Source organism: Canis lupus, chromosome 27, assembly GCF_011100685.1.
Source record: "Canis lupus familiaris isolate Mischka breed German Shepherd chromosome 27, alternate assembly UU_Cfam_GSD_1.0, whole genome shotgun sequence".
NCBI classification, from domain to species: Eukaryota; Metazoa; Chordata; class Mammalia; order Carnivora; family Canidae; genus Canis; species Canis lupus.
In genome coordinates, this window is record NC_049248.1 from 44,713,681 (window position 1) to 44,739,264 (window position 25,584).

The 25,584-nt window shown below is 53.6% G+C and overlaps 1 protein-coding gene and 1 pseudogene across 2 annotated transcripts; one reads left to right on the plus strand and one right to left on the minus strand.

Moving 5' to 3' along the window:
• The first annotated feature begins 1,889 nt into the window (after positions 1 to 1,889).
• ESPL1 (extra spindle pole bodies like 1, separase) lies at positions 1,890 to 25,125 on the plus strand. 2 transcript variants are annotated; one of them, XM_038577778.1, is made up of 31 exons: positions 1,890 to 2,036; positions 2,516 to 2,608; positions 2,771 to 3,829; positions 4,296 to 4,400; positions 4,548 to 4,668; positions 7,445 to 7,581; positions 8,511 to 8,704; positions 9,011 to 9,250; positions 9,479 to 9,623; positions 9,725 to 9,863; positions 10,058 to 10,197; positions 12,158 to 12,292; positions 13,888 to 14,007; positions 14,496 to 14,667; positions 14,943 to 15,071; positions 15,171 to 15,327; positions 15,815 to 15,924; positions 17,190 to 18,178; positions 18,594 to 18,930; positions 19,126 to 19,287; positions 19,893 to 20,106; positions 20,198 to 20,388; positions 20,928 to 21,055; positions 21,191 to 21,313; positions 22,562 to 22,717; positions 22,827 to 22,997; positions 23,122 to 23,226; positions 23,380 to 23,495; positions 24,161 to 24,244; positions 24,378 to 24,542; positions 24,783 to 25,125. In XM_038577778.1, the coding sequence occupies exons 2-31, from the start codon at positions 2,528 to 2,530 to the stop codon at positions 24,982 to 24,984; spliced, it is 6,327 nt and encodes a 2,108-aa protein (XP_038433706.1). In that variant the 5' UTR covers positions 1,890 to 2,036; positions 2,516 to 2,527; the 3' UTR covers positions 24,985 to 25,125. The 2 variants fall into 2 exon arrangements, with proteins under 2 accessions (XP_038433706.1, XP_038433707.1); XM_038577779.1 differs by having other exon boundaries at positions 1,890 to 2,031.
• On the minus strand, positions 23,675 to 25,352 carry LOC100683249 (annotated as a pseudogene).
• Between the last annotated feature and the right edge of the window lie 232 nt (positions 25,353 to 25,584).

The following is a 25,584-nucleotide window of genomic DNA, read 5'->3' on the forward strand; positions in this document are numbered from 1 at the left end:
CCTACACACATGTAAATAGGCACTGATTGCTAAGAAGAAATGAGTAGTGTGAGAATTGATGTATTCACTGGTCATTTAGGAAGACAAGACCTCTATTGGGTCCCTCACCCTGTGGAGATAGGTATGTAATGCCTATAATGTAATTTTGCACCAACATTAGTATTATTAGTCAACACTGAGATTCTTTGGTGATGTCCTTGTCTTTGCTTTTTAGAATAGTCTTCTCTGCTAGATTCCGAGCTCCTAAAAGAGGTTGATTATGACGAAGATGATGATGAATCAAGACGATGATTGGGGGGCACGGCTGGCTCAGTGAGAAGAGCATGCCAATCTTGATCTCGGGGTCCTGGGTTCAAGCCTCACCTTGGGTGTAGAGATCACTTAAATAAAACTTTCAAGCAAGCAAGCAAGCCTGATGATGATAGATAAGGACGAGTTATTCAGTAGAGGCCATCAGGAAAAAGTGAATTGGAAGACCAGAGTTTAGAAATGAGTTCTTTGGCGGAGAAGTAGTACTTAACAAACGTGAGCTATTAAAGACGGTGAAATACTCCAGTGAATACGTTTTCCCTTAACCCTCCCCCCTCCCTCCCCCACCAAGGAGCGCTGGATCCTCACACAATCCATCTGCTGGAATTGATGTAAAAGAGCAAGGCCGGAAGGCAGAGAGCTGGAAGCAGCCCTGGAACTCCTTTTTTTTTTTTTCTTTTTTTCTTTTTAATTGGAGTTCAATTTGCCAGCATATAGCATAACACCCAGTGCTCATCCCACCAAGTGCCCCCCCTCAGTGCCCGTCACCCCCACCCCCCGCCCTCCTCCCTTTCCACCACCCCTTGTTCATTTCCCAGAGTTAGGTGGCTCTCATGTGCTGTCTCCCTCACTGATATTTTCACTCATTTTCTCTCATTTCCCTTTATTCCCTTTCACTAATTTTTATATTCCCCAAATGAATGAGACCATATAATGTTTGTCCTTCTCCGATTGACTTATGTCACTCAGCATAATCCCAGCAAATGGGTATTTGTCGTTTCTAATGGCTGAGGAATATTCCATTGTACACATAGGCCGCATCTTCTTTATCCATCTTTGGATGGACACCGAGGCTCCTTCCACAGTTTGGCTATTGTGGACATTGCTGCTAGAAACATCGGGGTGCAGGTGTCCCAGCGTTTCACTGCATCTGGATCTTTGGGGTAAATCCCCAGCAGTGCAATTGCTGGGTCATAGGGCAGGTCTATTTTTAACTCTTTGAGGAACCTCCAGTTTTCCAGAGTGGCTGCACCAGGTCACATTCCCACCAACAGTGCAAGAGCCTTCCCCTTTCTCCACATCCTCCCCAGCATGTGTGGTTTCCCATCTTGTTAATTTTCCCCATTCTCACTGGGGCGAGGTGGGATCTCATGGGGGTTTGGATTTGTATTTCCCTGATGGCCGGTGATGGGGAGCATGTTCTCAGGTGCTTGTTGGAGCCCTGGAACTCCTGTCAGTGCCCTCGGAAGATTCTACAGAATTCCAGGAAGGGCTACGCCCTATTTTCCCAGTAACCCAAACCGCATGAATTTCCAAGTAAGTTCTTTTTGTTGTCTAGCCTATTTCTCTCTCTTGAAATTTAAACTCTTTCTGAGCTCTGAAGATAAAGAGAAGGAGCAGAGAGCTGGCGCTCCCGATAGCCACTAAGCGACCTGCAGGTGAAGACCCGCGGCCTCGGCCCGAAAAAGTGGGGAAACCCGCGCCCCCAAGAGGCCTTAACGCCCACAGCAGCACGGCCCCGCGGCCGGCGTCACGTGCCGGCGCAGCGCAGCGGGTAAACTACAACTCCCATCGCGCCGCGCGGCACGCCGGCGTCGCAAAGCCTCTCGCTGATTGGTCAGTGGGGATATTTGAAAGGAGGGGCTGGCGCGGAAAACGAAGGTTGCGTCCTGGGATTCTTGCTGAGCGCTCGCCCCGGCGAGCGAGTCCTGGGCCTGGGAAGGAGGCGACCTGTGGGGCAGTGAGGCCTGGAGCTACTCGTGGGCGTGTGTTCGCGCCCCGGTGAGGTGGGGTCCGCGGAGCTGGCTGGAGGGAGAGGCGGGGCGGCCCCGCGGGGGAAGGTCGGGTGGACCTCGGGGCGTCCCGGCGGGCGCGGAGCTCGGTGCAGGCCTCGGGCATGGGGCTTGGGGTGATGGGCTGCGGCGGGAGGCTCGGGAGCCACCGGAGGAGGAAAGCGGAAGCGTCGGTTTATAGCGGAGCCCACTGTCCTGGCATGGGCTTTTCCCCACGATGGGATTTCTTTCCTTTTTTTTTTTTTTTTTTTCAAAAGGTAAACTCTACACCTATCGTGGGGCTCGAACTCACGACCCGCAGATCAAGAATCATGTTCCACCAACTCTCACAGTCAGGCGCCCCTCAGACAGGATTTCTGATGGGATTCTTTGCCTTCCCCCGCCTTCCGCAGCCTTCACGCCCTTCTCCTGGCCTTCCTTTAGCTCCATTCTGAATCTTCTCCGCCTCCTCTAATCCTTCTCCTTTCCCCTAGCCCTCCCACGCCATGAGAAGCTTCAAAGGAATCGACTTCGGGACCTTGCTAAGCAACCCAAAGGAGGCTGAAGAATTGCTGCCTGACTTGAAGGTAGGGCTGCTTTCTGGTTCTGGGTACACCTGGCTTTTCAAGATGAGCTGTTTTGTTTTTGTCTTAAGAAACAGGTTAATCGGAGATCCCCTCCTGAGCAACCCCATGGCTAGTTCTCTTTCCCTACCTCGATATCCCAATCACACGTTCCTCTCCTCTTAGGAGTTCCTGTCCAAGCTTCCAGCTGGTTCACCCAGCTGCCGATCTGATGCCGAGAGGAGACGAGCATGTGATGCCATCTTGAGGGCTTGCAACCAGCAGCTGACAGCCAGGCTGGCTTGCCCTAGGCACCTGGAGAGTCTGCTGGACCTGGCAGAGCTGGCTTGCGATGGCTACGTGGTGTTCACCCCCCAGCGCTCACCCCTCTACCTGGAACGAATTCTCTTCATCTTTCTTCGGAACATTGCCACACAGGGAATCCCAGAGGCCACACTTCGATTCGCGCAGCCCCTCCATGCCTGTTTGGTGCAGTGCTCTCGCCAAGCTGCTCCCCAGGACTATGAGGCTGTGGCCCGCGGCAGCTTTTCTCTGCTTTGGAAGGCGGCAGAAGGCCTGGAGGATCAGCGGGCTGCATTCTCGGCTCGGCTGAAGGCCTTGAGTTTTCTGGTGCTCTTGGAGGATGAAAGTACCCCTTGTGAGGTTCCCTACTTTGCTTCTCCAACAGCCTATCGAGTGGCAGTTGCCCATCAGCTATTTGATGCCACTGGGCATGATCTGAATGAAGCAGATGCTGATTTCCTAGATGACCTGCTCTCCAGGCATGTGATCAAAGCCTTGGTGGGTGAGGGAGGGGGTCCTCCTGGTCCTCTCTCTCCCCAGAGGGCCCTCTGTCTCTTGGAACTCACCCTGGAACACTGCCGTCGCCTCTGCTGGAGCTGCCACCATGCCAAGGCTACCAGGGTAGTGGAGAAGGCCCACGAATACCTAAGGGACACCGATTTGGCCCCCAGCCTCCAGTTATGCCAGCTTGTGGTTGAACTGCTACAGACCGGGGAGGGAGAACCTCAGGCTCTGGCCAAGCTTCTGATCACGGCATCAACTATCCTGAACAACAGCGTGGAGGCCCCATCACCCCCTCTGCGGGCATTGTGTGACAGCTGCCAGTTCTTCCTCTCAGCCCTGGAGCGAGGCATCAAGAGGCGCTATGGACCTGATGCTGTTCTGGGCCTCTTTGCTTTTCTCAGGGGCTACTATTCTCTCATCCGGCAGCTGCAGGACAGTGTAAGTTAAAGACCCTTGAGGTGGGTTGGGAATGTGGTTCTGTAGACTGTCAGGCTAGGGTCTTTGGTAAGATCTGAACGCCTTGGCTCCCTCCTTGGTAAGCCATTCTCTGGATATGCCTAGCCTGCAGGCCAGTAGCCTAGTCTACCCTGAGAAGGCAATGGGCTCTCCTAATGTCCTTTATTTAAATAAATTAAAACAAAGATATTATTTATGTATTCATGAGAGACACGCAGAGGGAGAAGCAGGCTCCATGCAGAGAATCTGATATGGGACTCGATCCCAGGACCCGGGGGTCATGCCCTGAGCCAAAGGCAGACGCTCAACCACTGAGCCCCCCAGGCGTCCCTTCTAATGTTCTTCCTATTTTTTTGGGCCGAGTCAGCTTTCCAGGACTCTGGGCCGGTCTTCAGCTTGGAGCTCATGCTTTGTCTCTGCCCCTCAAACCAACCCTTTCCTTCCTCAGGTCGGTGGGGACTCCTCCAAGCAGCGGCAGTCTTTAATCCAGATGCAGTTTCAGGGACTTCATCTCTACACTGTAGTGGTTTATGACTTTGCGCAAGGCTGTCAGGTACAGTCTGGGAGTCAAAAAACCTGCACGGGTCCTGGGGCCCGGGGTTGCTCAGCTGCCCTTGTAGAGCTTTGGGGTGGCTTTGGCTTTGGCTTCGGGGTGGGGTTGATGTCACCTCTCACCCTCAAGCCCTTGTTACTTCTTCAGGTAGCTCAAGTGGCTGACCTGGCCCAGCTAGTGGAAAGTTGCAAATCTACTGTGGCCTGGATGCTGGAGGTCTTACAGAGCCTGTCAGGCCAAGAGCTGACTGACTACCTGGGCATGACTGGTTAGTGTCCTGGGGCCCAGATGCGCGGGGGAGGCTCGTCGCTCACTAGGTAGACAAATAGCATTTGCTGGATGGTTCTGACTACCGAGGGGGCTCCTTGTGGCTTGAGGAGGCAGTGGAAAAAAAATGATTAGAAGTCCGAGTGACCCTACATTTAACAGCAGTAGAGAAGTAATGAGGTTAACTTATAATAGCAGATACAAGGTTTTCCCCATTGACTTTGTAATATGATTTGGTGTTGCTTTCATGAAAAGGTTTGTACCCAGGGATCCCTGGGTAGCTCAGCAGTTTAGCGCCTGCTTTTGGCCCAGGGCCTGATCCTGGAGTCCCGGGGTGAGTCCCATGTCGGGCTCCCTGCATAGAGCCTGCTTCTCCCTCTTCCTGTGTCTCTGCCTCTCTCTGTGTCTCTCATGAATAAATAAATGAAATCTTTATTTTTTTTATTTTGATTTTAAGCATGACATTTTAAAAAATTTTTATTTATTTTTCATGAGAGACACAGTGAGAGAGAGAGAGGCATAGACATAGGCAGAGGGAGGAACAGGCTCCATGCAGGGAGCCTGACATGGGACTTGATCCCAGGTCTCCAGGATCATGCCCTGGGCTGAAGGTGGCTGTAAACCGCTGAGACACCCGGGCTGCCCAAATGAAATCTTTAAAAAGAAAGAAAGAAAGAGACAAAAAGAGGAAGGAAGGAAGGAAGGAAGGAAGGAAAGAGAGAAAGAAAGAAAGAGAGAGAGAGAAGAAAGAGAGAGAGAGAAAGAAAAAGAAAGGAGAGAGAGAGAGAGAAAGAAAGAAAGAAAGAAAGAAAAAGAAGGAAAGAAAAAAGGTTTATACTTGATATGTGACTTTATGACCTTTCTAGATGTTTAAATTTTTTTTCAAGATTTTATTTATCTGCGAGAGAGAGCACCAGCAGGAAGCAGAGATAGGGCAAAAGGAGAGGGAGGAGCAGACTCCCCACTGAGCAAGGAGCCCAATGCAGGGATCCCAAGACCCTGGGATCATAACCGGAGCCAAAGGCAGACGCTTAACCCATTGAGGCACCCAGGTGCCCCTTATATGTTTAAGTTTGGTTTTTTTTGTTTAAAGATTTTATTTATTTATTCATGAGAGACACAGAGAGAGAGGCAGGGACACAGGCAGAGGGAGAAGCAGGCTCCATGCAAGGGGCCCGACGTGGGACTGGATCCCGGATCTCCAGGATCACACCCTGGGCTGAAGGCAGCACTAAACCGCTGAGCCACCAGGGCTGCCCTGTGTTTAAGTTTTAAAGAACATTTATAACTTAAAAAACAAACGTGAAAATGCTTTAAAAATCAAACTGCACAAAAGGACTCAAAATCCAAAGTCACCCTCCCACTCATAGTCCTAGTCAACAGGTTCCCCTCTGCAGAGGCAATTATTAACCATTTTTTAGGTATGGTTCTACTAGAGATAGACTGTGTATATATAAGCCAAGCATATGTACTTCTCCCCACACTTTTAGTTGACATGAACAGACAGAAAAGTGCTAAGATCATAAATGTATGGCTTGATGGATTTTTTTTACAAAGTGAACATACTTTGTAACCAACATCTAGGTCAAGTAAGAGCATGACTTAGACCCTAGGAAATCCGTCCTTCTGCCTCACTTTTTGAGATCTCCCCCCACCCCAACAGCAACCATTCTCCCTACAGCATAGTTTGGTTTTGTCTATTTTAATATTTTATAATACATTTCCCCCTCATTTTATAAAAAGCGTGGCTCATTAGTTTAAATTCTACAAACCCAATGAGTTCAATCATTGGAAGGTTTCGGAGAACTTTTCATATTCATATAGTCAGTGGTTGAACCTTCCCATTGAGATGAAAATATGATCAGGAGTCACAAAAATTACTAGCATGAGAATTCTTCCCAGAATATCGAAGACTGAATTTTTCCCCAACCATCTACGTTAATAGCCAGGAAGCTGTATAAACTAAAATTTAGGAAAATTTTATTCATCCAACAAATACCTATTGAGTACCTACCATGTGCTAAGCACTGTCCTGAGTACTTGGGTATATCAGCAAACAAAAGGTCCCTGCCTTCACGGAGCCACATTCCAGTTGGGGGAGAATGATGATAAGCAATAGAATAATTATCAATATGTTAGCAAGTGATCAGATATGGCAGGAAAGGAATAGTAGAGCAGGATAAGAACGGGCGTTAGGAGTTCAGGGTGGATGAAGGGGCAAGTTCCTGTTTAAGGTAGGGTGGTCAGCGTAGGCCGCATTGAGAGGGTGACATGAGCAAAACTTGGAGGTTGGGATGAAGTTGACCATGTAGACACCCGGAAAAGGACACCATCCCTGGAGGATGTCAGGCCAAAGCCCTGAGCAGGAACTGGTCTGGTGTGTTCAAGGAATAGTAAGGAGACTACTAGTGTGGCTTCCGAGGAGTGAGGGCAGAAGGAGGTAAGGGACAGGCCAGCGTGTGTCCCCAAAAATGCTGCCCTTTAGAGCAAGATGAAAACAAAAATTGGCCTGCGAGGTGAGATGAACCCTATGTGGGAATGAGGACTCAGCTCTTAAAGACACAGGCCGAGGGGCTGGCAGGTGTGGGTTTGCTTTACTGGAATGAGGTCATGGAGTGACTTGCAGCAGGAAGGGGAGAGCTGCCCCCCAGCAGTAGGGGTTCCTGTCTGACCTGGCGGCTGCTGAGCCCACCAAGGTTGAGCTGCCCCCTACCGCCTCTCCAACAGGAGGAGCAGGGGGAAGTGTCCTCCTGACAACTGCTCTCTCTCACCTGCAGCCTCCTACACCAGTAACTTGGCCTACAGCTTCTATAGTCACAAGCTGTACGCCGAGGCCTGTGCCATCTCTGAGCCCCTCTGTCAGCACCTGGGCTTGGCGAAGCTGGGCACCTATCCTGAGTTGCCTCCTGAGAAGGTAGGAGGGCAGGAAGGGAGGTTCTGTGGGTGTCCTGAGCAGCATGAAAGAGCCCGGCCAGAGCTCAGCCTTGGAGTAGGGTGTTAGGAGCCATGTGTTGGCACCAGTACTGGGGGGCAGTGTGTTCCATGCCTCACTTGTACTGTTTCTAATGTTTTTTTAATTGTCTCACTTTTTATATTAAACCATGTCCCAAGTTGGTGGTTCTCAACCTGGGTGGTTGCACATGAGAATCACCTGAATTAGCCTCAAGCTGATTGCAGCAGAATCTCTGGTGCTAGAACCCAGGCATCTGGATATCTTCAAAGTTCCCCTAGGAGGTCCTTTAAGTAACCAGAGTGACAGCCACCCCCAGGATACCTGTGAAGGGACGGGTTGGCTAGATTGGCAGGCGCGATGGGTGGTGGAGGGCCTGGGGTTTCATCGTGAGTGAGGTCGATGAGGTGCTCAAGGATTCAAGGGAAGGCGTGATATCGGATTGGCATTTGGGGTTTCTCTGGCATTGTGGGGGCGAATGAACGGGGTGCAAGGACAACACTGGGCACCTGCACCGCTCTGGTGGCCTCGGCGGGAGAGAGGTGTGAGGATTCCAGGATTAATCTGGCGAGTGAGGGGCTGTGAGGAAGGGAGAACAGTCCAGGAGGGCCTGGCATTTCCGACTGAGAAGGCGCCGACCTGGGGAGAGGGGTTGCAGGAGGAGGAGCAGGTGTTCAGGGGCATGAACATAAGTATGGGGGTGGGCTGGGCTTGAAGCCTCAGGTTGCAGCCCTGGGGTATTTAGTGGAAGGCCTCTTCTGCCTCCACTGGCTTGGGGTGGCTTGGGGCGGAGGCCCGCCTTGTGGTGGCCCCTGTGCAGGCCCCTGCCCGCCCACCCATTGTTGCAGCCTCATTGGTTCCTCCTTGCAGTTTGGTCTGTTTTCTCCGGTCAGTTGCACAGATGCTTCCGGCTGCACGGAGAGAGTTTGAAGAAACTGGGTAAGCAGGCCGAGGGCTGCACGATGGTGACTTTGTGGCTGGCGGCCCTGCGGCCCTGTGGCCCCCAGCACATGGCTGAGCCAGTCACCTTCTGGGTTCGGGTCAAGATGGATGCAGCCAGAGCAGGAGACAAGGAGCTACAGCTGAGGTGAGGCGGGGAGAGGGACAACCCTGTTTGCTCGCTGGCTCGGGCTGGCATTTGGGATTCACGGTCCTGTTCATCCTTCCGTCTGGCAAAGGCACTGATATTCACTGTTATTCGTCAAGCGCCTACTGTTTGCCAGCTGCTGTGCTGGGTGCTGGGGGGGAACAGGGGCCACAGGCAGTGCTCTTGCTTCCATGACTGGAAACTTTGCAAGCTCACAGCAACCCAAGGCTGGGACTCCTTGGCACGGGGCGCAGGCTTCATGGTTCGCGGGCTCCCTGACCTGGGGCTGGGCCTGCCTTCTCTCAGGACCCTGCGAGACAGCCTGAGTGCCTGGGACCCGGAGACCCTGGTCTTCCTGCTGAGGGAAGAGCTGCAGGCCTATAAGGCTGTGCGAGCGGACACGGGGCAGGAGCGGTTCAACGTCATCTGTGACCTGTTGGAACTGAGCCCTGAGGAGACACCGGCTGGGGCCTGGGCTCGAGCCACCCACCTGGTGGAACTGGCTCAGGTGCTCTGCTACCACGACTTTGCCCAGCAGACCAACTGGTGAGGAGGCATGGCTGGGGATGCCACCCTTGCTTCTTGCCCTAGGTCCTCTTGCCCTCTTCAATGGCTGTTGCCCTCTCCGTGTCCCTGAGCATCTGCTGTGGTCACTCCTGTGGCCACAGGAGCTCATTCACAGGGTGGGGCCGGCTGTTCTGCGGAAGGCCCTTCCCAGGATGCTGTGGCAGGTACGTGTCGTGGGCCCGGCTTCAGTGCCCCCTCTCCCTACAGCTCTGCCCTGGATGCTATCCAGGAAGCCCTGCAGCTTCTAGAGTCTGTGAGGCCCGAGACCCAGGCCCAGGATCAGCTTCTAGATGATAAAGCACAGGCCCTGCTGTGGCTCTACATCTGCACTCTGGAGGCCAAGATGCAGGAGGCAAGTGTGGCTCTGCACAGAACTGGGTACAGGGCCTGTTCTCCCCAGGGCCACGGTAAGCTGGTGCCAGCCCTGTTTTTCATCGTAATCTCCCCATCCAGGGTATCGAGCGGGATCGGAGAGCCCAGGCCCCTAATAACCTGGAGGAATTTGAAGTCAATGACCTGAACTATGAAGATAAACTGCAGGAAGACCGCTTCCTGTACAGTAACATCGCCTTCAACCTCGCTGCAGATGCTGGTGAGGGCTGTGAATGTGGTGTGGTGGGATACGGGCTCCTCTGTGGCTTCCTGCGAGCAAAATGGGGACCCTGGGGAGGGGAGAGGTGGGCCCGGAGGGTTGGGGGTGGGCACAGAGGGCAGAGGAAGAAGGCTGCGCTCTCCCCAGCTAGCCCACTCTGAGAGAATGGCTGGTCTCTGTCTTCTGACTCCTAGCTCAGTCCAAATGCCTGGACCAAGCCCTGGCCCTGTGGAAGGAGGTGCTTACGAAGGCACAGGCGCCTGCTGTCCGTTGTCTCCAGCAGACACTGGCCTCTCTGCAGACCCTAGCAGCCCTCTATCAGCTGGCGGCAAAGGTAACGGGGCAGGGTGCTAATACGGCCTAGAAGCCCAGCTCTTTCTTTCCCCTTCTTTGGCCTGGTAGCTGCTGAGAAACCATGTAACCCAATTGGGCTCTCCCACCAGCCTCCCTGAGTTGAAATCCAAGCTCCATCCTTTATGAGTAACTCGCCTTGGCACGTGACTTAACTTCCTAAGCCCAGAGTCCTTATCTCTCTAAAATGAGGACAGGAATAGTACAATAGTACTGCGAGGACCGTGTCGTCAGCACTCAGCGAGATAACCCATGTTGTGCCTAAGTGCAATATTCAAATGTCAGCAATAACTTTATTAATGCTTAGATAGTTTGAGGCCCCTGTACTCAAACATACAGAGATACTTAGAGGCCCAGTGTTACACTTTTACATGCAGTGTCAGGCCGTTTCACAGACTCCCTGAAGCTCTTCCCTGGACGCCACATTCGGAACCTCCAAAAAAAGAACATTGCACGTCAAGGACCTTTGTTACTGTGGCCATTATCAGGCCATATTTCTAGCTTGAGGACTGTGGGAAGCTGCCTCAGCCCTGGACCCGAGTCTTGGCTCTACCCCACACCTGTGCTGTGAACTTGGACAAGTTGCTGAACTCATGTCATTCGTAATCTTTTAGGCTATAGTCCTCTATACAGTTCAGGTTAGGTTAGAGGCATTGTGAAGATTGAGTGGGTTGATGCACATGAACCTCTTTTTTTTTTTTTTTTTTTTTTGACAATCTGATATTTTTATTATGAGACTTTTTTTTTTTAAGATTTTATTTATTCATGAGAGACAGAGAGAGGCAGAGACACAGGCAGAGGGAGAAGCAGGCTCCCTGCAGGGGGCCGGATGTGGGACGCGATCCCAGGTCTCCAGGATCACACCCTCAGACGCTCAACTGCCCAGCCACTCAGGCATCCCTATTATGAGACTTTTGAAGTTTCATTTCAAGTTTTTTTTTTTTTTTTAAGCACTCTCCACACCCAACGTGGGGCTCCAGCTCATGACCTCAAGTCAAGATCAAGAGCCCCATGTTCTTCCAACTGAGCCAGCCAGTTACTCCTTCAAATTTTTTTTAATTGAAATATAAATGACATACATTATATTCTTTTCAGGTGTACAACATAGTGATTTGGCAATTTCATATATTACTCAGTGCTCAACACCATGGGTGTGGTCACCATGCAACATTATCACAATATTATTAACTATATTCCCTATGCCGTACTTTTCATCCCTGTGACTTTTTTTTTTTTTAAAGATTTTATTTGGGACGCCTGGGTGGTTCAGTGGTTTAGCACCTGCCTTTGGTCCAGGGTGTGATCCTGGAGTCCCAGGATCAAGTCCTACATCAGGCTCCCAGCATGGAGCCTGCTTCTTCCTCTGCCCCTCTCTCTGTGTGTGTCTCTCATGATTAAATAAATAAAATATTAAAAAAAAAGATTTTATTTATTCATGAGAGACAGAGAGAGAGAGAGGCAGAGACACAGGCAGAGGGAGAAGCAGGCTCCACGCGGAGAGCCCAATGTGAGGCTCAATCCCCGGACCTGGGATCTTGACCTGAGCCAAAGGCAGACGTTCAACCGCTGACCCACCCAGGCGTCCCATCCCTGTGACTTAAATCTATTTTATAACTGGAAGTTTGTGCGTCTGGATCCCCTTCTCCGATGTTGCCCATGCCCCCACCGTCATGGAAACCTCTTAGCACGGTTCTGGTCCATAATAAGCTCTCAGTAAATCCCAGCTGTTGATGCTGACTGGCACCTAAGCTTTCAAACAGGAGGGTAATTGGTGGTAAGCTCTCATCTCAGGCTCCTTGAGGGTGGCGGAGGGTTACTATGTGTGTAGCCACACTCCATCCAGGCTCTGAGGTTGGATCAAGGTCTCAAAGGGTTGGGGAGCTGAGGGTAAACATGGAGGTTTGAGCAGGAACCAGGTAAACTTCCCACTTCTGGCCGACCAGCCCCTGCAGGCCCTGGAGGTCCTCCAGCTTGTTCGGATCGTCTCCCAGAGGTTGGAAGATCACGCAAAGGCAGCTGGCTCCTCCTGCCACACTACCCAGCTGCTCCTGACGCTCGGCTGTCCCAGCTATGCCCAGGTGAGCACCCAGCCAGCCAAGCCTGGAGCTGCAGGCGGGATCCAGCTTTAGGAACCCATTTTTTCCCTGAGAAGATAAGATACTGAAGGGCCATCTTCCCTGCCTTCGACCACCACTTCCTGCTGGAAGATCGTAAAGCGTGGAGTGGTTGGGAGGCAGCTGTGGGAAGAGGAAGTGTCTTTCCTTCTCACCGCCAAAGCATTGTTCACTAAGTCTTACAGATCCTGCCCCAGGAATAGGCCGCTAATCCTGTATTTCCCCGCCGCTTGCCCTGGTCGCTCTCTGCTCGTGTAGGACTGTGCTGCCACCACCTAGCTGGGCTCCCTGCCCCCAGCTTCTCCCTCCTGCACTTGGTCTTCTAACTGCTGCTGACATGATCTTCTTAGGCACAGATCTGGTCTTGTCTTTCTTCCTGCTGATGGGATTTCATTGGTTTCTTCATTACCTGAAGGATGCTGTCTACACTCTTTGCTCGGTGTTGCACACCTGGCTCACTTTCCCTTGCTCCCCCACCCCCCGTGGGACGGACGTCCATCCGCACCAGTTACTGTACAACCTTGTATGTGCCTCCCTCTGTGGTTGTGTCAGCTCCTCCACCCTGAATGCACCTCCCCACCCTCATTGTTCATCCAGCCGACTTCTTTCTTTTCAAGGCCTAGCTCGATCGCCCTTCCTTCATGAAGTACTTTATACATCGTCTTCTTCAAGGGCAAAATCCTCTACTTTCCCTGGGTCCCCACGTATCTTGATCACACAGTGTGCCTGCATCCCATGGCACTGCAAGCTATTGGATGGAAAGTCTTGCTTTTTTTCTTAATTAAAAAAATATATATATATATATTTTTTTTTAAATATATATTTTTTGGGTGGGAGGAGGGACAGAGGGAGAGAATAGAATAGAATCTTAAGCAGGCTCCAAACCCAGTGTGGAGCCCAATGTGGGGCTCGATCTCAAGACCTTGAGATCATGACCTGAGCCAAAATCAAGACGCTTAATTGACTGAGCCACCCAGGTGCCCCTTTAATATTTTAAAGTAATCTCCACACCCAGTGTGGGGCTGGAACTCATAAGCCACAGATCAGGAGTCCCACACTCCCCTGACTGAGCCAGCCAGGCACCCTAGGTCCTGCTTCTTGCTTCCTTTTTTTTTTTTTTTTTTTTAAAGATATTATTTATTTATTCATGAGACACAGAGAGAAAGAGAGAGGCAGAAACACAGGCAGATAAAAAAAAAAAAAAGACACAGGCAGAGGGAGAAGCAGGCTCCATGCAGGGAGCCCGACGCAGGATTTGATCCCGGGACCCCAGGATCACGCCCTGAGCCCAAGGCAGACGCTCAACTGCTGAGCCCCCCAGGGATCCCTCCTGCTTGCTTCTTCCTCAGCTTGTGTTTCTAGCGTAGGGGTTAACGGGAAAATGCTAACTGAACGTTTTAGCGAGTGAATGAATAACTCTCGTATAGGTTATAATATTTGAAATCCTATTCGGTTGTATGTGTCTGCATCTCACTTGCAAGTGCTTTACTCCACTTAAATGTGAAGTCCGGTGGCCTCTCCTCGCCAGCGTGCTCACACACCCCGCGGTTATTCCTTAGCTGCACCTGGAAAAGGCAGACGCCAGCCTGAAGCTTCTGGATCACACCACTGACACGTACTTGCTCCTTTCGCTGACCTGTGACCTGCTTCGAAGTCACCTCTACTGTGTTCACCAGAAGGTATATCTCACTTTCTCAATCCCCAGTGTTCCCAGGTAATGGGAGGGTTCCAGGGTTTTCGTGATTCTTGTACGGCTTCTGAGATTGCCCTGGAGCTCGGCGAGGACCCCTGACCCTGAGAGGCCGCTGTTTCCCAGCCTTGGCACCCCACCCCTGCCATGGAGTGTCCCCCGCGCTCCTCTAGGAGACGCGTCGCCTGCCCCTTCTCTCCCGGTTTCCTCAGTCGCACCGTCTGGCCCCATGACTAGAAACTGGGATGACCGCGGTCTTGGGCAGGCGCTGGAGCCTAGGGTGGGAATCAGGTGGGGTGTGGAAGCCCCGAGGCTCCCCAGGACCCCGCGGTGGGACTGGCTGACCGCACGAGCCCCGTCAGACTAGTCTTCTCCGCGGTCGTTATCGTTCTCGAAAGCGAGGCCCAGGCCGGAGGGTCCCCGGGGCGTCCCAGGCTCTCCGTGGCTGATGGCACTTTGCTCCCTCCCGCCCCCCAGGTGCCCGAGGGCGCCGCTCTGCTGCTGTCCGTGCTGCGGGACCCCGCCCTCCAGCGGCCGTCCAAGGCCTGGTATCTGCTGCGTGTCCAGGCCCTGCAGCTGGTGGCCTGCTACCTCGGCCTCTCGTCACACAGCCTGCCGGCCCCCCTGCGGGAGCAGCTCTGCACCCAAGGTGACGAGGCAGGGTGGGCGCTGGCCTGGGCCTTCGTGGTCAGATCGCGTGGTTAGTCTCTCCAGGCTCGTCCCGAGCCTTTGTCCACACAGCCGGGGCCAGTGTAGGCCCGGGGCGGCGTGTGAGCATCTCTTGGCTAGAATGCTCTTCTGACGGGGGACCTGAGGCCCCGTGCGGCCAGAGGGAAAGGGCTCTGGGCACAGGAGGAGCGGCCGCGAGCCTTAGCAGGTGGTAGCAGTCGTGGCTGCCGCATCTCCTGTCCCTGTCCCGCACAGGCTGGCAGACACCCGAGATTGCACTCATCGACTCGCATAAGCTCCTCCGAAGCATCATCCTCCTGCTTATGGGCAGCGACGTGCTCTCGACGCAGAAGGCAGCTGTGGAGACCCCGTTCCTGGACTCCGGTGAGCCTGAGGCAGGGAGCCGGGGCCTGAGGGTGCGAGCGGCCGTCAGGAGCCGGGCTGCAGCCCAGTGACAGTGGGCCCGTCTCTCCTTCGCTACAGGGGAAAATCTGGTTCAGAAGTGGCAGGTTCTGACCGAGGTGCTGAGCTGCTCAGAGACGCTGGTCTCCCGCCTGGGCCAGCTGGGCAGCGTGAGCGAAGCCAAGGCCTTTTGCTTGGAGGCCCTGAAACTCACGACGAAGCTGCAGATGCCACGCCAGTGAGTACAGGGCGGGAGGCTGAGGCCAGAACCCGGGTGCCCACACGCTGGACCCTGGGTGCCCACCCTCTCCCACAGACGAGCACGTCCTGGACGGGCTGGGAGAACGTGTTCCGTGGCTAAGGGAGTGGGGCCTGTACATGTTCACATCCCGTAGGACTTTTCACATCCTTAAACAGGCTAATCCGCGCAGTAACTCCAGAAGGGAGATGGCGAACATACCGTGTTTCCCTAAATCTCTTTGCCACAGACTTTTTTTCTTCTTTTTTGCGGATTGCCATTTGAGAAATCCTGTCCTCATGAGCAAGGATGACTTGGGATGACAAAGCAGCATAGAGGGTTTTTCTCCCAGGGAGCCATGAAGTCAGCTGGAGGCAGGAAAGGCCTTTCAGAGGCAGGAGACCGCCGTGGCTCCGCCTGTGAGAGGGGCCGAGAGGCAGACCCGGCAAACAGGCTTGCGAGGGTGGGTTGTCACCTCCTCTCCCAGGTGCGCCCTGTTCCTGGTGCTGAAGGCGGAGCTGGAGCTGGCACGCAACGACCTCGACCTCTGCCAGTCGGACCTGCAGCAGGTTCTGTTCTTGCTGGAGTCTTGCACAGGTGAGCAGCTGTGCCACGGGCGGTGGTCAGTGTGTGGTGCCTGGGAAATCAGAGACTGACCTCTGGTCCCTGGGGCGAAGCTCCTCCTCCTAAAGTCAGACCACTGGTCTCCCTCCTTCAGATGGCTTGTCCATGACGAACCCTTCCTGGCTCTAGTTTTCCACACTAATACATTTTGGTTATTTAAATTTTTTAAAGATTTTATTTATTCATTTAGGAGACACAGGGAGAGGCAGAGACACAGGCAGAGGGAGAAGCAGGCTCCCTGCGGGGAGCCCGATGCAGGACTCTATCCCAGGATCCTGGGATCACAGCCTGGGCTGAAGCCAAACGCTCAACCACTGAGCCACCTAGGTGTTCTTAAATTTTATTTTTTAATTAAAAAAATTTTTTTTTTTAAATTTTATTTATTTATGATAGTCACCACAGAGAGAGAGAGAGAGAGAGGCAGAGGGAGAAGCAGGCTCCATGCAGGGAGCCCGACGTGGGATTCGATCCTGGGTCTCCAGGATCGCACCCTGGGCCAAAGGCAGGCGCTAAACCACTGCGCCACCCAGGGATCCTAAAAAAAATTTTTTAAGTAGGCTCCATGGCCAGCATGTGGGGCTCGAACTCACGACTCTGAGATCAAGAGTGGCATGCTCCACCAGCCTAGCCAGCCAGACGCTGCTGCCTGTTTACAATTCATTTAAATAAAATTTCAAATTCATTTCCCCAGCCACTTGCCGCGTTTCATGTGCTCAGTAGCCTCATGGACAGCACAAATGTAGCGTCCTTGGAGGGCTTAAGTTAATAACAAAATCGCTTATTTATAGTACATTTTTTTCTTACCAACCACTTTTACCTCTGGTATTTCATTTGACCCACACAAAAACCTGGAAAGTCAGGTAGACACATAGATTTTTTTTTTTTCATTTGTAAAATGAGGAAGTTGAGAAATTCAGTGTTTGGGGCCAGGATCATGGGCCTCGAGGGGGCGGGAGCCAGGATTGAGACGTGGGCCTCCTGGCACCAGCCTGCTATCCTGAGCCACGCAGCCGCCTCACCTGCAGGGATGGGGGCTTTGTGGGCTCTGTTAATCCATGTGGAATGGGATTTTATTGGAAAAAATAATAAGCCATATTAACGTTTAGTATGTTTGCACAGTAACCAGTACAAGTAGTTAGTAAATAACACCGATGTTAGGGAGTTGGGCCTCGGGGTGGCTCAGGAAGCCCTTGGTATGACTTCTCCCAGTTGTGTAATTCTGGTTCCACTCTTCCCAGACTTTGGGGGACTAGCCCAGCCCCTGGACTCTGTGAAGAAGGTGCACCTGCAGAAGGGCAAGCAGCAGGCCCAGGCACACCGTCCTCCGGAGCTTCCAGAAGAGGAGCCCTTCCTCAGAGGCCCTGCTCTGGAGCTGGTAGCCACTGTGGCCAAGGAGCCTGGCCCCGTAGTGCCTTCTACTAACTCTTCCCCTATCCTGAAGGTGAGGACCCCGCCCAGCGCCGGCTTCCTGACCCACCTGCCCACGTGTGACTGCCTCCTCTGTGCCAGCCCTGTCCTCTCGGCAGTCTGTCTGCGCTGGGCATTGGTCACCGCGAGGGTGCGGCTGGCCACGGGCCATCAGGCCCAGGGTCTGGATCTGCTGCAGGCCGTGCTGAACGGATGCCCTGCAGCCACCGAGCGCCTCACCCAAGCTCTGCAGGCTTCCCTGAATCACAAAGCACCCCTGTCCCCTGTCCCGAGGCTTCTGGATGAGATCCTGGCTCAGGCCTACACACAGCTGGCACTGGAGGGGCTGAGCCGCCCGTCAAACAAGAGCCTGGGGAAGGTCCTGCAGTCAGCGCTGAGGTTTGTGGCAGCGCAGGCTCCCCACCTGGAGCCTTGGCGAGCCAGCCTGCTCTGGGTTCGGGCCCTGGCAAAGCTGGCTGCCCTCAACTGTTGCGCGGCCCAACTTTTTGCAAGCTCCTGGGGCTGGCAGCCCCCGTCCGTGAAATCGCCCCCAGGCTCAGAGCCGTCTAAGCCTCGGAGTCAAAAACATTCTGGAAGAGAGCATCAACAGGCAGCCTCTTGCACCCCGTCCCTCCGTAACACCTCTCTGAAAGGTCCGGAAGGTGGAGGACTGCCCTGCACACCTAAGCCCCGGGGCCAGGCCAGGCAGGCAGGCCCTCGTGTCCCTTTCACCGTGTTTGAGGAAGTCCTCTCTACAAAGAGCAAGCCTGAGGTTCCCAAGGCCCCCAGGGTACAACAGAGGGTCCAGACGCGACTCAAGGTGAGGTGGGACCGTGGCTCGCCGGTGTTGGGGTCAGGTGGGTGGTTCTGGAGAATTCTGCAGAGCAGGTGTCTCCGTGGGATAGCTTCCCAGGGCCCAGTGGGACTGTTAGCTTTGCTGTTGCCTGCAGGATCCTACATCTTCTACAGGACAGTCCTTTGTTTCAGACAGAAGCTGCTTTCCTTGACTCTCTGGTTCCTTTCCGTTTTCATCCTTCCTCAGCTTCTGTTCCCTCCTCCTCTCCCTCCTTGCACACCCAAGTCCCTGCCCGAGATCCAGCTCCCTGCCCTAGATCAAGCATGGTGGGTGTCCGTGTGCCCCAAAGGCCTCTGCGATAGCGCCTCCGCAGTGCCACCTGCTGGCGCGGTCTTGTCACTGAGGCCCTTGGCCCTTCTGTCTTTCCCGCCCATCCCAGGTGAACTTCAGCGATGACAGTGACTTGGAAGACCGGGTCTCAGTTGAGGCACAGCTTGCAGAGGGGCCCAAGAGACGGGGCACTGCTTCCCAGGGCCGGGGCCGGGCCAGGAAGGGCTCGGGCTTGAAGACTGTTTCAGTGGCAGCCCCAGCTAGTGCCCCCCGGCGCCCTGGCCTCAGTGGCAGGAGCCAGAGGGCCAAGAAGGTGACACCAGGGCACCGTGAAGAGCTGGGCCCTGAGATCATGAGGACCATCCCCGCGGAGGAAATGACTGACGACCAGATGGAACTGAGCTTTGAGATCCTTAGGGGCTCTGATGGAGAAGACTCTACCTTAGGTACGATGGCAATGGGGGAAGGGAGAAGGCACGTACATTTTTAGGGGGTTACTCCAGGACCGAAGCACAAGAAAGAACTGGCGCCAAAGACAATACAGAAATAAAGCTTTTTTCCTGGCTCTGGGACTGGATCCTAGAAAGGACAAAGGGGATGGCAGGAGGAAGGAAATACAAAAAGTCCCGTTCTCTCCTCAGATGGGAAGGCACCCGCTCCAGGACCTGACACGGCCATAGGCGAATGTGAGGTGTTGAGACGTGATTCCAGCAAAGAGGAGCTGCCCATCCCACGCCCAGACAAGGAGAGAGACAAGGACTTCGGTCCTCGGCTCCGGCTCCCCTCAGCCCCTACAGCCATTGGTGAATACGCTGACTGCAGCGGTCTGGTCACTTGGAGAGGGCAAGCCTCTGGGGCTCTTGATCCTCATGCCCTTCTAGTCTGTCCACGGTTCTGTCTGTGGATCCCCATCTACATCTGGTCGCCTTGGAACCTGGGTTTCAATCCCTGCAGTCTCCACTAGCTGTGCACAAGTCACTCCGCCTCTCTGAGCTGCTATTTACTTTACCTATAAAATGGGGTTTGGGAAGATGGAGTGAGTTGATGTGAGTCTCGTATCATCCCACTTGGCATGTTGCCCTTCATAAATGATAGCTTTTCTTTTTTAAGATTTTAAGATTTTATTTATTCATGAGAGACAGAAAGAGGCAGAGACACAGGCAGAGGGAGAAGCAGGCTCCCTATGGGAAGCCTGATGCTGGACTCGATCCCAGGACCCCGGGGTCACACCCTGGGCCAAAGGCAGATAGATGCTCAACCACTGAGCACCACCCCCAGGCATCCCAATAGCTTTTATTATCCAAGTGGGAGAGGAGGTAGGGCCTTGGAAAGCTGGAACTTTCGTGGAAAGTTCAACCAGCTAAGAGGTACAGGACTCCTCTACAGCAAGTATTCCAACTTCCTGTAGGTGTGTCCACCCTGGATTCCATCTGTGACTTGCTGACCGTTGCTTTCCGTGGGGTGAGTCACTGCCCTCCGAGTGGGCTCTATGCTCATCTCTGCCGCATCCTGGCTTTGTGCTTGGGGCACCGGGATCCCTGTGCCACTGCCTGCCTCGTCACCGAGTCTGTGTCCATCACCTGTCGCCACCAACTGCTCACCCACCTCCACAGGCAGCTCAGGTGAGTCCCTGAGGCCCTTGCCGAGGCAGACAGGAAGGAGGCTTTGGGTTTTGGAGGAGGGAGAAGTCACCCGTGCTTGTGTTGCCCGCAGCAAGGCCCAGAAGCACCGGGGATCACTCGAAATGGCAGAGGAGCTACAGAGGCTGAGCCTGGAGGAGAAGCCTAGAGATGTCCCCCTGGCCCGCATCCAGCACCTCTTTTCCTTCGGGGCTTCGGGTTCCGGTCAATTCCCTGAGCCCGAGAAGGAGAGTTTCCAGGAGCGCCTGGCGCTCATCCCCAGGGGTATGGCCGCAGGCTTCGGCTGGCTCTTCTGTCCCTGTCTGCCTCTTACTAAGGAGTTAGGTGAAGGAGCTTAAGGCATTCGTTAATATAGATCTGTGATGTTTATGGAAGGACGTTCATACTTTCTCATTGATTAGTCATTTTGTTACTCTCACCAGAGACAAATACCCTAAATCTGAAGGGTTTTTTTTTTTTTTTTTCCTCCTTTAACCTCAGTTTTGAGTTTCTAGCACATTCAGTGCCTTTCTTCAGGGCTAAGTTCAGGTGTCCAGAGTCTCCCTGTGCTCATGGAAAACATGTTAGCAGATTTGCATGCCTCCCTCTGTTTCTCTGAGGGACACAAAGTAGTACGAGATGTGGACTGTGGCCACAGGAAGCCGTTAGGGCAAGGGAGAGCTCCTTGAACTCTAGTGACGAGGAAAGAGTTCTTGGAGTTGTTGGGAGTTGTCTTGAGTGACGGCTAGGAATTGAGTGCAGAGCATAGAGAAGGGAATTCCTCGTGAGAGCCGAAATGACCCAGGGTATGCTCTGTGTGTCAGGCGTGACTGTGTGTGTGTTGGCTCTGGCCACGCTCCAGCCTGGAACTGTGGGCAACACCCTGCTGCTGACCCGGCTGGAAAAAGACAATCCCCCAGTCACTGTGCAGATCCCCACTGCCCAGAGCAAGGTAGGTTTCCTGGGTCGGCAAGCAGAGTTGGGCTGGGGTGGGCTGCTGGTCCGGCTGCTCACATTCTGTAGCCGGGGGATGGAGAGACGGTGATCCCGAGGACCAGGAGAAAGCTCACAATCCCATTTCCCCAAGCTTCCTCTGAGCGCAGCCCTGAAAGAGTTCGACGCCATCCAGAAGGAACAGAAGGAGAACAGCAACTGTACAGACAAACGAGAATGGTGGACTGGGCGGCTAGAACTGGACCACAGGATGGAGGTGTGTGTCCCCAAGGTGGAGTCAGGTCAGGCCTGCCCTGGGAGTGGCCCTGGGGTATCAGTGTCTTCTCTCTCGGGGCAGGGGATGGGGGGGTGTTTCTGTCAAGGGCCAATGCTGAGTTACCTCAAGTCGTCCTTTCTGGAAACATAGGCCTAAATTTAAAAATGATGTCACCTGGGAAAGACTGTAAACAGGAGCCCAAAACCTGAAGGTGCAGTGGTACCAGAACGTTTAGAGACACATACAAGGAGGGATGCCTGGGGGGGCTCAGCGGTTGAGCGTCTGCCTTCAGCTCAGGGCGTGACCCCGGAGTCCCGGGATCGAGTCCCACGTCAGGCTCCCCTTAGGGAGCCTGCTTCTCCCTCTGCCTGTGTGTCTGCCTCTCTCTCTGTCTCTCTCATGAATAAATTAAAAAAAAAAAAAAAAAGATATATACAGGGAAAGGAATATAAGCCCAAGTGTCAGCTTCCTGGGTTTAGCTTTCATTGCCTGCCTGTTTGCATTTGTCAAAACGTGGTGATATGCAATAAATCATCTCATCTGTCCTCAAAAGTCTCAGCAAATGAAAAACATTTCTAGCTTCTTGCCTTTTTTTTTTTTTTTTTTTTTTTTTTTGAGGGGGAGAGAAGAGGGGAAGGGGAGTAGAGGGAGAGAGAGCATCTTAATTAAGTAGAGCCCGATGTGGGGCTCCGTCTCAAGACCCTGAGATCAGATTGACGTGAGCCAAAACCAAGAGTCAGATGCTTAACCAGCTGCACCACCCAGGCGCCCCGGGAGAGAGAGGGAATCTCAAGCAGGCTCCACACCCAGAGCAGAGCCCAACCCAGGGAGATCCTGAGATCATGACCTGAGCCGAAATCAAGAGTCAGATGCTTAACCGACTGAGCCACCCAGGTGCTCCTCTAGGTTCTTACCTTTTTAACTGGCGGAAAATAACACAAGACAAATACACACGTTAGAAACCCCATTTCCAGGGGATCCCTGGGTGGCGCAGCGGTTTGGCGCCTGCCTTTGGCCCAGGGTGTGATCCTGGAGACCCGGGATCGAATCCCACGTCGGGCTCCCGGTGCATGGAGCCTGCTTCTCCCTCTGCCTGTGTCTCTGCCTCTCTCTCTGTGTGTGACATAAATAAATAAATAAAAAGAAGCTGAAAAAAGAAACCCCATTTCCTCATATCCAAAATGTTGGCGTCCGGGGGGCCAAGAGACTCCACTCCTCTGACTGGAGGATCTGTTCTTCCTCATTCAGGCTCTCATCACTTCCCTGGAGAAGCATGTGTTGGGCTGCTGGAGGGGACTGTTGCTACCATCCAGTGACGACCCTGGCCCTGCACAGGAGGCCTCCCGCCTACAAGAGTTGCTGCAGGAATGCGGCTGGAAATATCCTGACCCAACTCTGCTGAAAGTGAGTGGAGACATCAGGGAAGGGGATGGAGCTCAAATGAATTCTTGCCCACGTGCCATCGTAACTGGAGGTGGGAGCCGTTGCGCTCACTGACCACGTTCCCCTGCAGATCATGCTCCATAGTGCCAGAACCCTTGCTCCCGAGGACATTCAGACCCTGGCCTATGGGCTGTGCCCAGCCCAGCCAGAACGAGCCCAGGAGCTTCTGAGTGAGGCCGTAGGACGTCTGCAGGGTCAGACGGTACCAAGCAACAGGCACCTTGTCTTAGTGCTAGACAAGGTAAGGAGCTAGGGCTGGAGGGGTGGTGTCTGGTGGGCGGTGGGTACCGACTCCCCCCTCATGCCCCTCTGGACGCTTGTGCATCCTGGCTAGGGAGAGTAATCCGTGTGTGCTTTCTGCCCAGGACCTGCAAAAGCTGCCATGGGAGAGCATGCCCAGCCTCCGGGCGCTGTCCGTCACTCGGCTGCCCTCCTTCCGCTTCCTACTCAGTTACTCCATCATCAAAGAGGTGGGGTTCAGGGGGTGAGGAATGACTGATCGAGGGAGGTCTTGGGAGACAGGAATGGGTCTTAGGGACCGGTGGCTCATTCGTGAAAGGGCTTTGGAGTTTGCTGAAGGTTGAGCCAGACCAGGGTCCTGACCACCAGTGTCTTCTCCTCAGTCTGGGGCCTCGTCAGTGCTAAGCCAAGGGGTGGATCCACGCAATACCTTCTATGTCCTGAACCCTCACAATAACCTGTCCAGCACAGAGGAGCAATTTCGAGCCAATTTTAGCAGGTCAGTGGGATAAGAGTAAGAGAGGGGCTGGGGGCGGGTAGAGACAACGTAGAGGGGCAGTATGCCCTTTTCGCCTCCGGAATCACGTATTGCAGCCCACCTTCTCCTGGTATTCCCTCTGCTGACTCCATTTCTTTTCTTTTTTTTTGTTTTTTTTTTTAAAAAAAAAAACCAAAAAAAAAACAAGGTCTGGCCAGTTTTATTAAAGAAAAATTTTTGCGTGATTTACTTTCCACCCGTCTGTTCTGGCATGCTTCTAATGATATCAGAATCACCTGGATCCATGATAGCCAGTGTGCATACTCTGTAGCATTTCCCACACGCTGTGCCCAATTCAGTATTACTGCCACTGTAGTGATGGACACCAGTTTTGGCCAACATGGCGTAGTATTCTATTTCAGATTTCCTCAAAGCCGGGCAGTTGTCGGCCAGGATGACCAGTTTCGCTTTGCCGTGTCTGATCATTTTCAGGGTCTGCTTGTACCCCAGCACGTACTTTCCACTTTTCATAACCGGTTGGAGCCTAGAGTTGATCGACTCCAGCGACTTTTTTGTCTTCTTTGCGGCCACCATCTTCCTGCCTTAGATGCGGGACGACCCCAACCAACAGCAGCCGCCAAAATGGCCCGCTGACCCCAATTCTAATCCCTACCTTTTCTCTGCAGTGAAGCTGGCTGGAAAGGTGTGGTTGGGGAAAGGCCAAGCCCAGAACAAATACAGGCGGCCTTGACGGAGCACGACTTATATATGTGAGTGCTTAAGGCAGGGACGGGAGCGGGGGTATCACCGTGGCCTGCTATGGGGCCTTAAAGGACGCCCCTGAAGACATGGCCGAGGCCGGGTACTGCTGGGTCAGACTCATCTCCCGTCCCTCTGCCTTAGCTACGCAGGGCACGGGGCTGGGGCCCGCTTCCTGGACGGACAGGCCGTCCTCCGGCTGAGCTGCCGGGCGGTGGCCCTGCTGTTCGGCTGCAGCAGCGCGGCCCTGGCTGTCCACGGGAGCCTGGAGGGAGCTGGCATTGTGCTCAAGTACATCATGGCCGGCTGGTGAGTCTTGAGGGCCCAGCCCAGGTTCCTTCCCCGGCCTGAACCCTAATGCCCCACTCTCCTCGCGTTCTAGTTCTCTGACATGTGGGGGCCTCAAGCCTTTGCCCTCCTCTACCCTCCTGGAACTGTGGACCAGGCACTTCCCACTGGCTCACTCCGCTTTCCTCACCCACCATCAGCAGTCGCGTTTGCCCGCGTGTTACGGCCCTCACTTTGCAGCTCTTCCTTGTCTTTTCCCAGTCCCCTGTTTCTGGGTAATCTCTGGGATGTGACTGACCGAGACATTGACCGCTACACGGAGGCTCTGCTGCAGGGCTGGCTGCGGGCAGGCCCAGGAGCCCCGCTTCTGTACTACGTCAACCAGGCCCGCCAGGCTCCCCGACTCAAGCATCTTATTGGGGCTGCACCTGTGGCGTACGGCTTGCCCGTCTGCCTGCGGTGACCCCCTGGAGCTGCCCCAGCGCCCTCAGGAGCCACGTGACAGTTCCACATCCTCTTAGATATTTTAAGTGATTTTTCTGTGTTTTATATGAAACATTTCCCTTTGACTTAACCTTAATATAATAAAGTTGTAATACTTCAACCCTGTTCCGTGGGGTTCATCCCACTGCGTGGCGGAAGGGGTGAGAACCTTGCAGGAGTTCAAGTCTGAGACTGTGGGGAAGAGGCGAAAGCACAGGGCGAAACTGGCCCGGCTTGGCGCCGCGGACAAAGCTGAAGGAGAACAGGATCAAAACGCTCAGTGGAGGGATCCCTGGGTGGCGCAGCGGTTTGGCGCCTGCCTTTGGCCCAGGGCGCGATCCTGGAGCCCGATGGGGGATCGAATCCCACGTCGGGCTCCCGGTGCATGGAGCCTGCTTCTCCCTCTGCCTGTGTCTCTGCCTCTCTCTCTCTCTCTGTGTGACTATCATAAATAAATTTTAAAAAAAATTATTTAAAAAAAAAACGCTCAGTGGGGACAAAGCCTCCAGGGAGTGGGAGAGTACCCAGCGCCGGCGGTCCGGCTCCGTGCCTTCAGCTATCCTGGGAGCGCCGGGAGCTT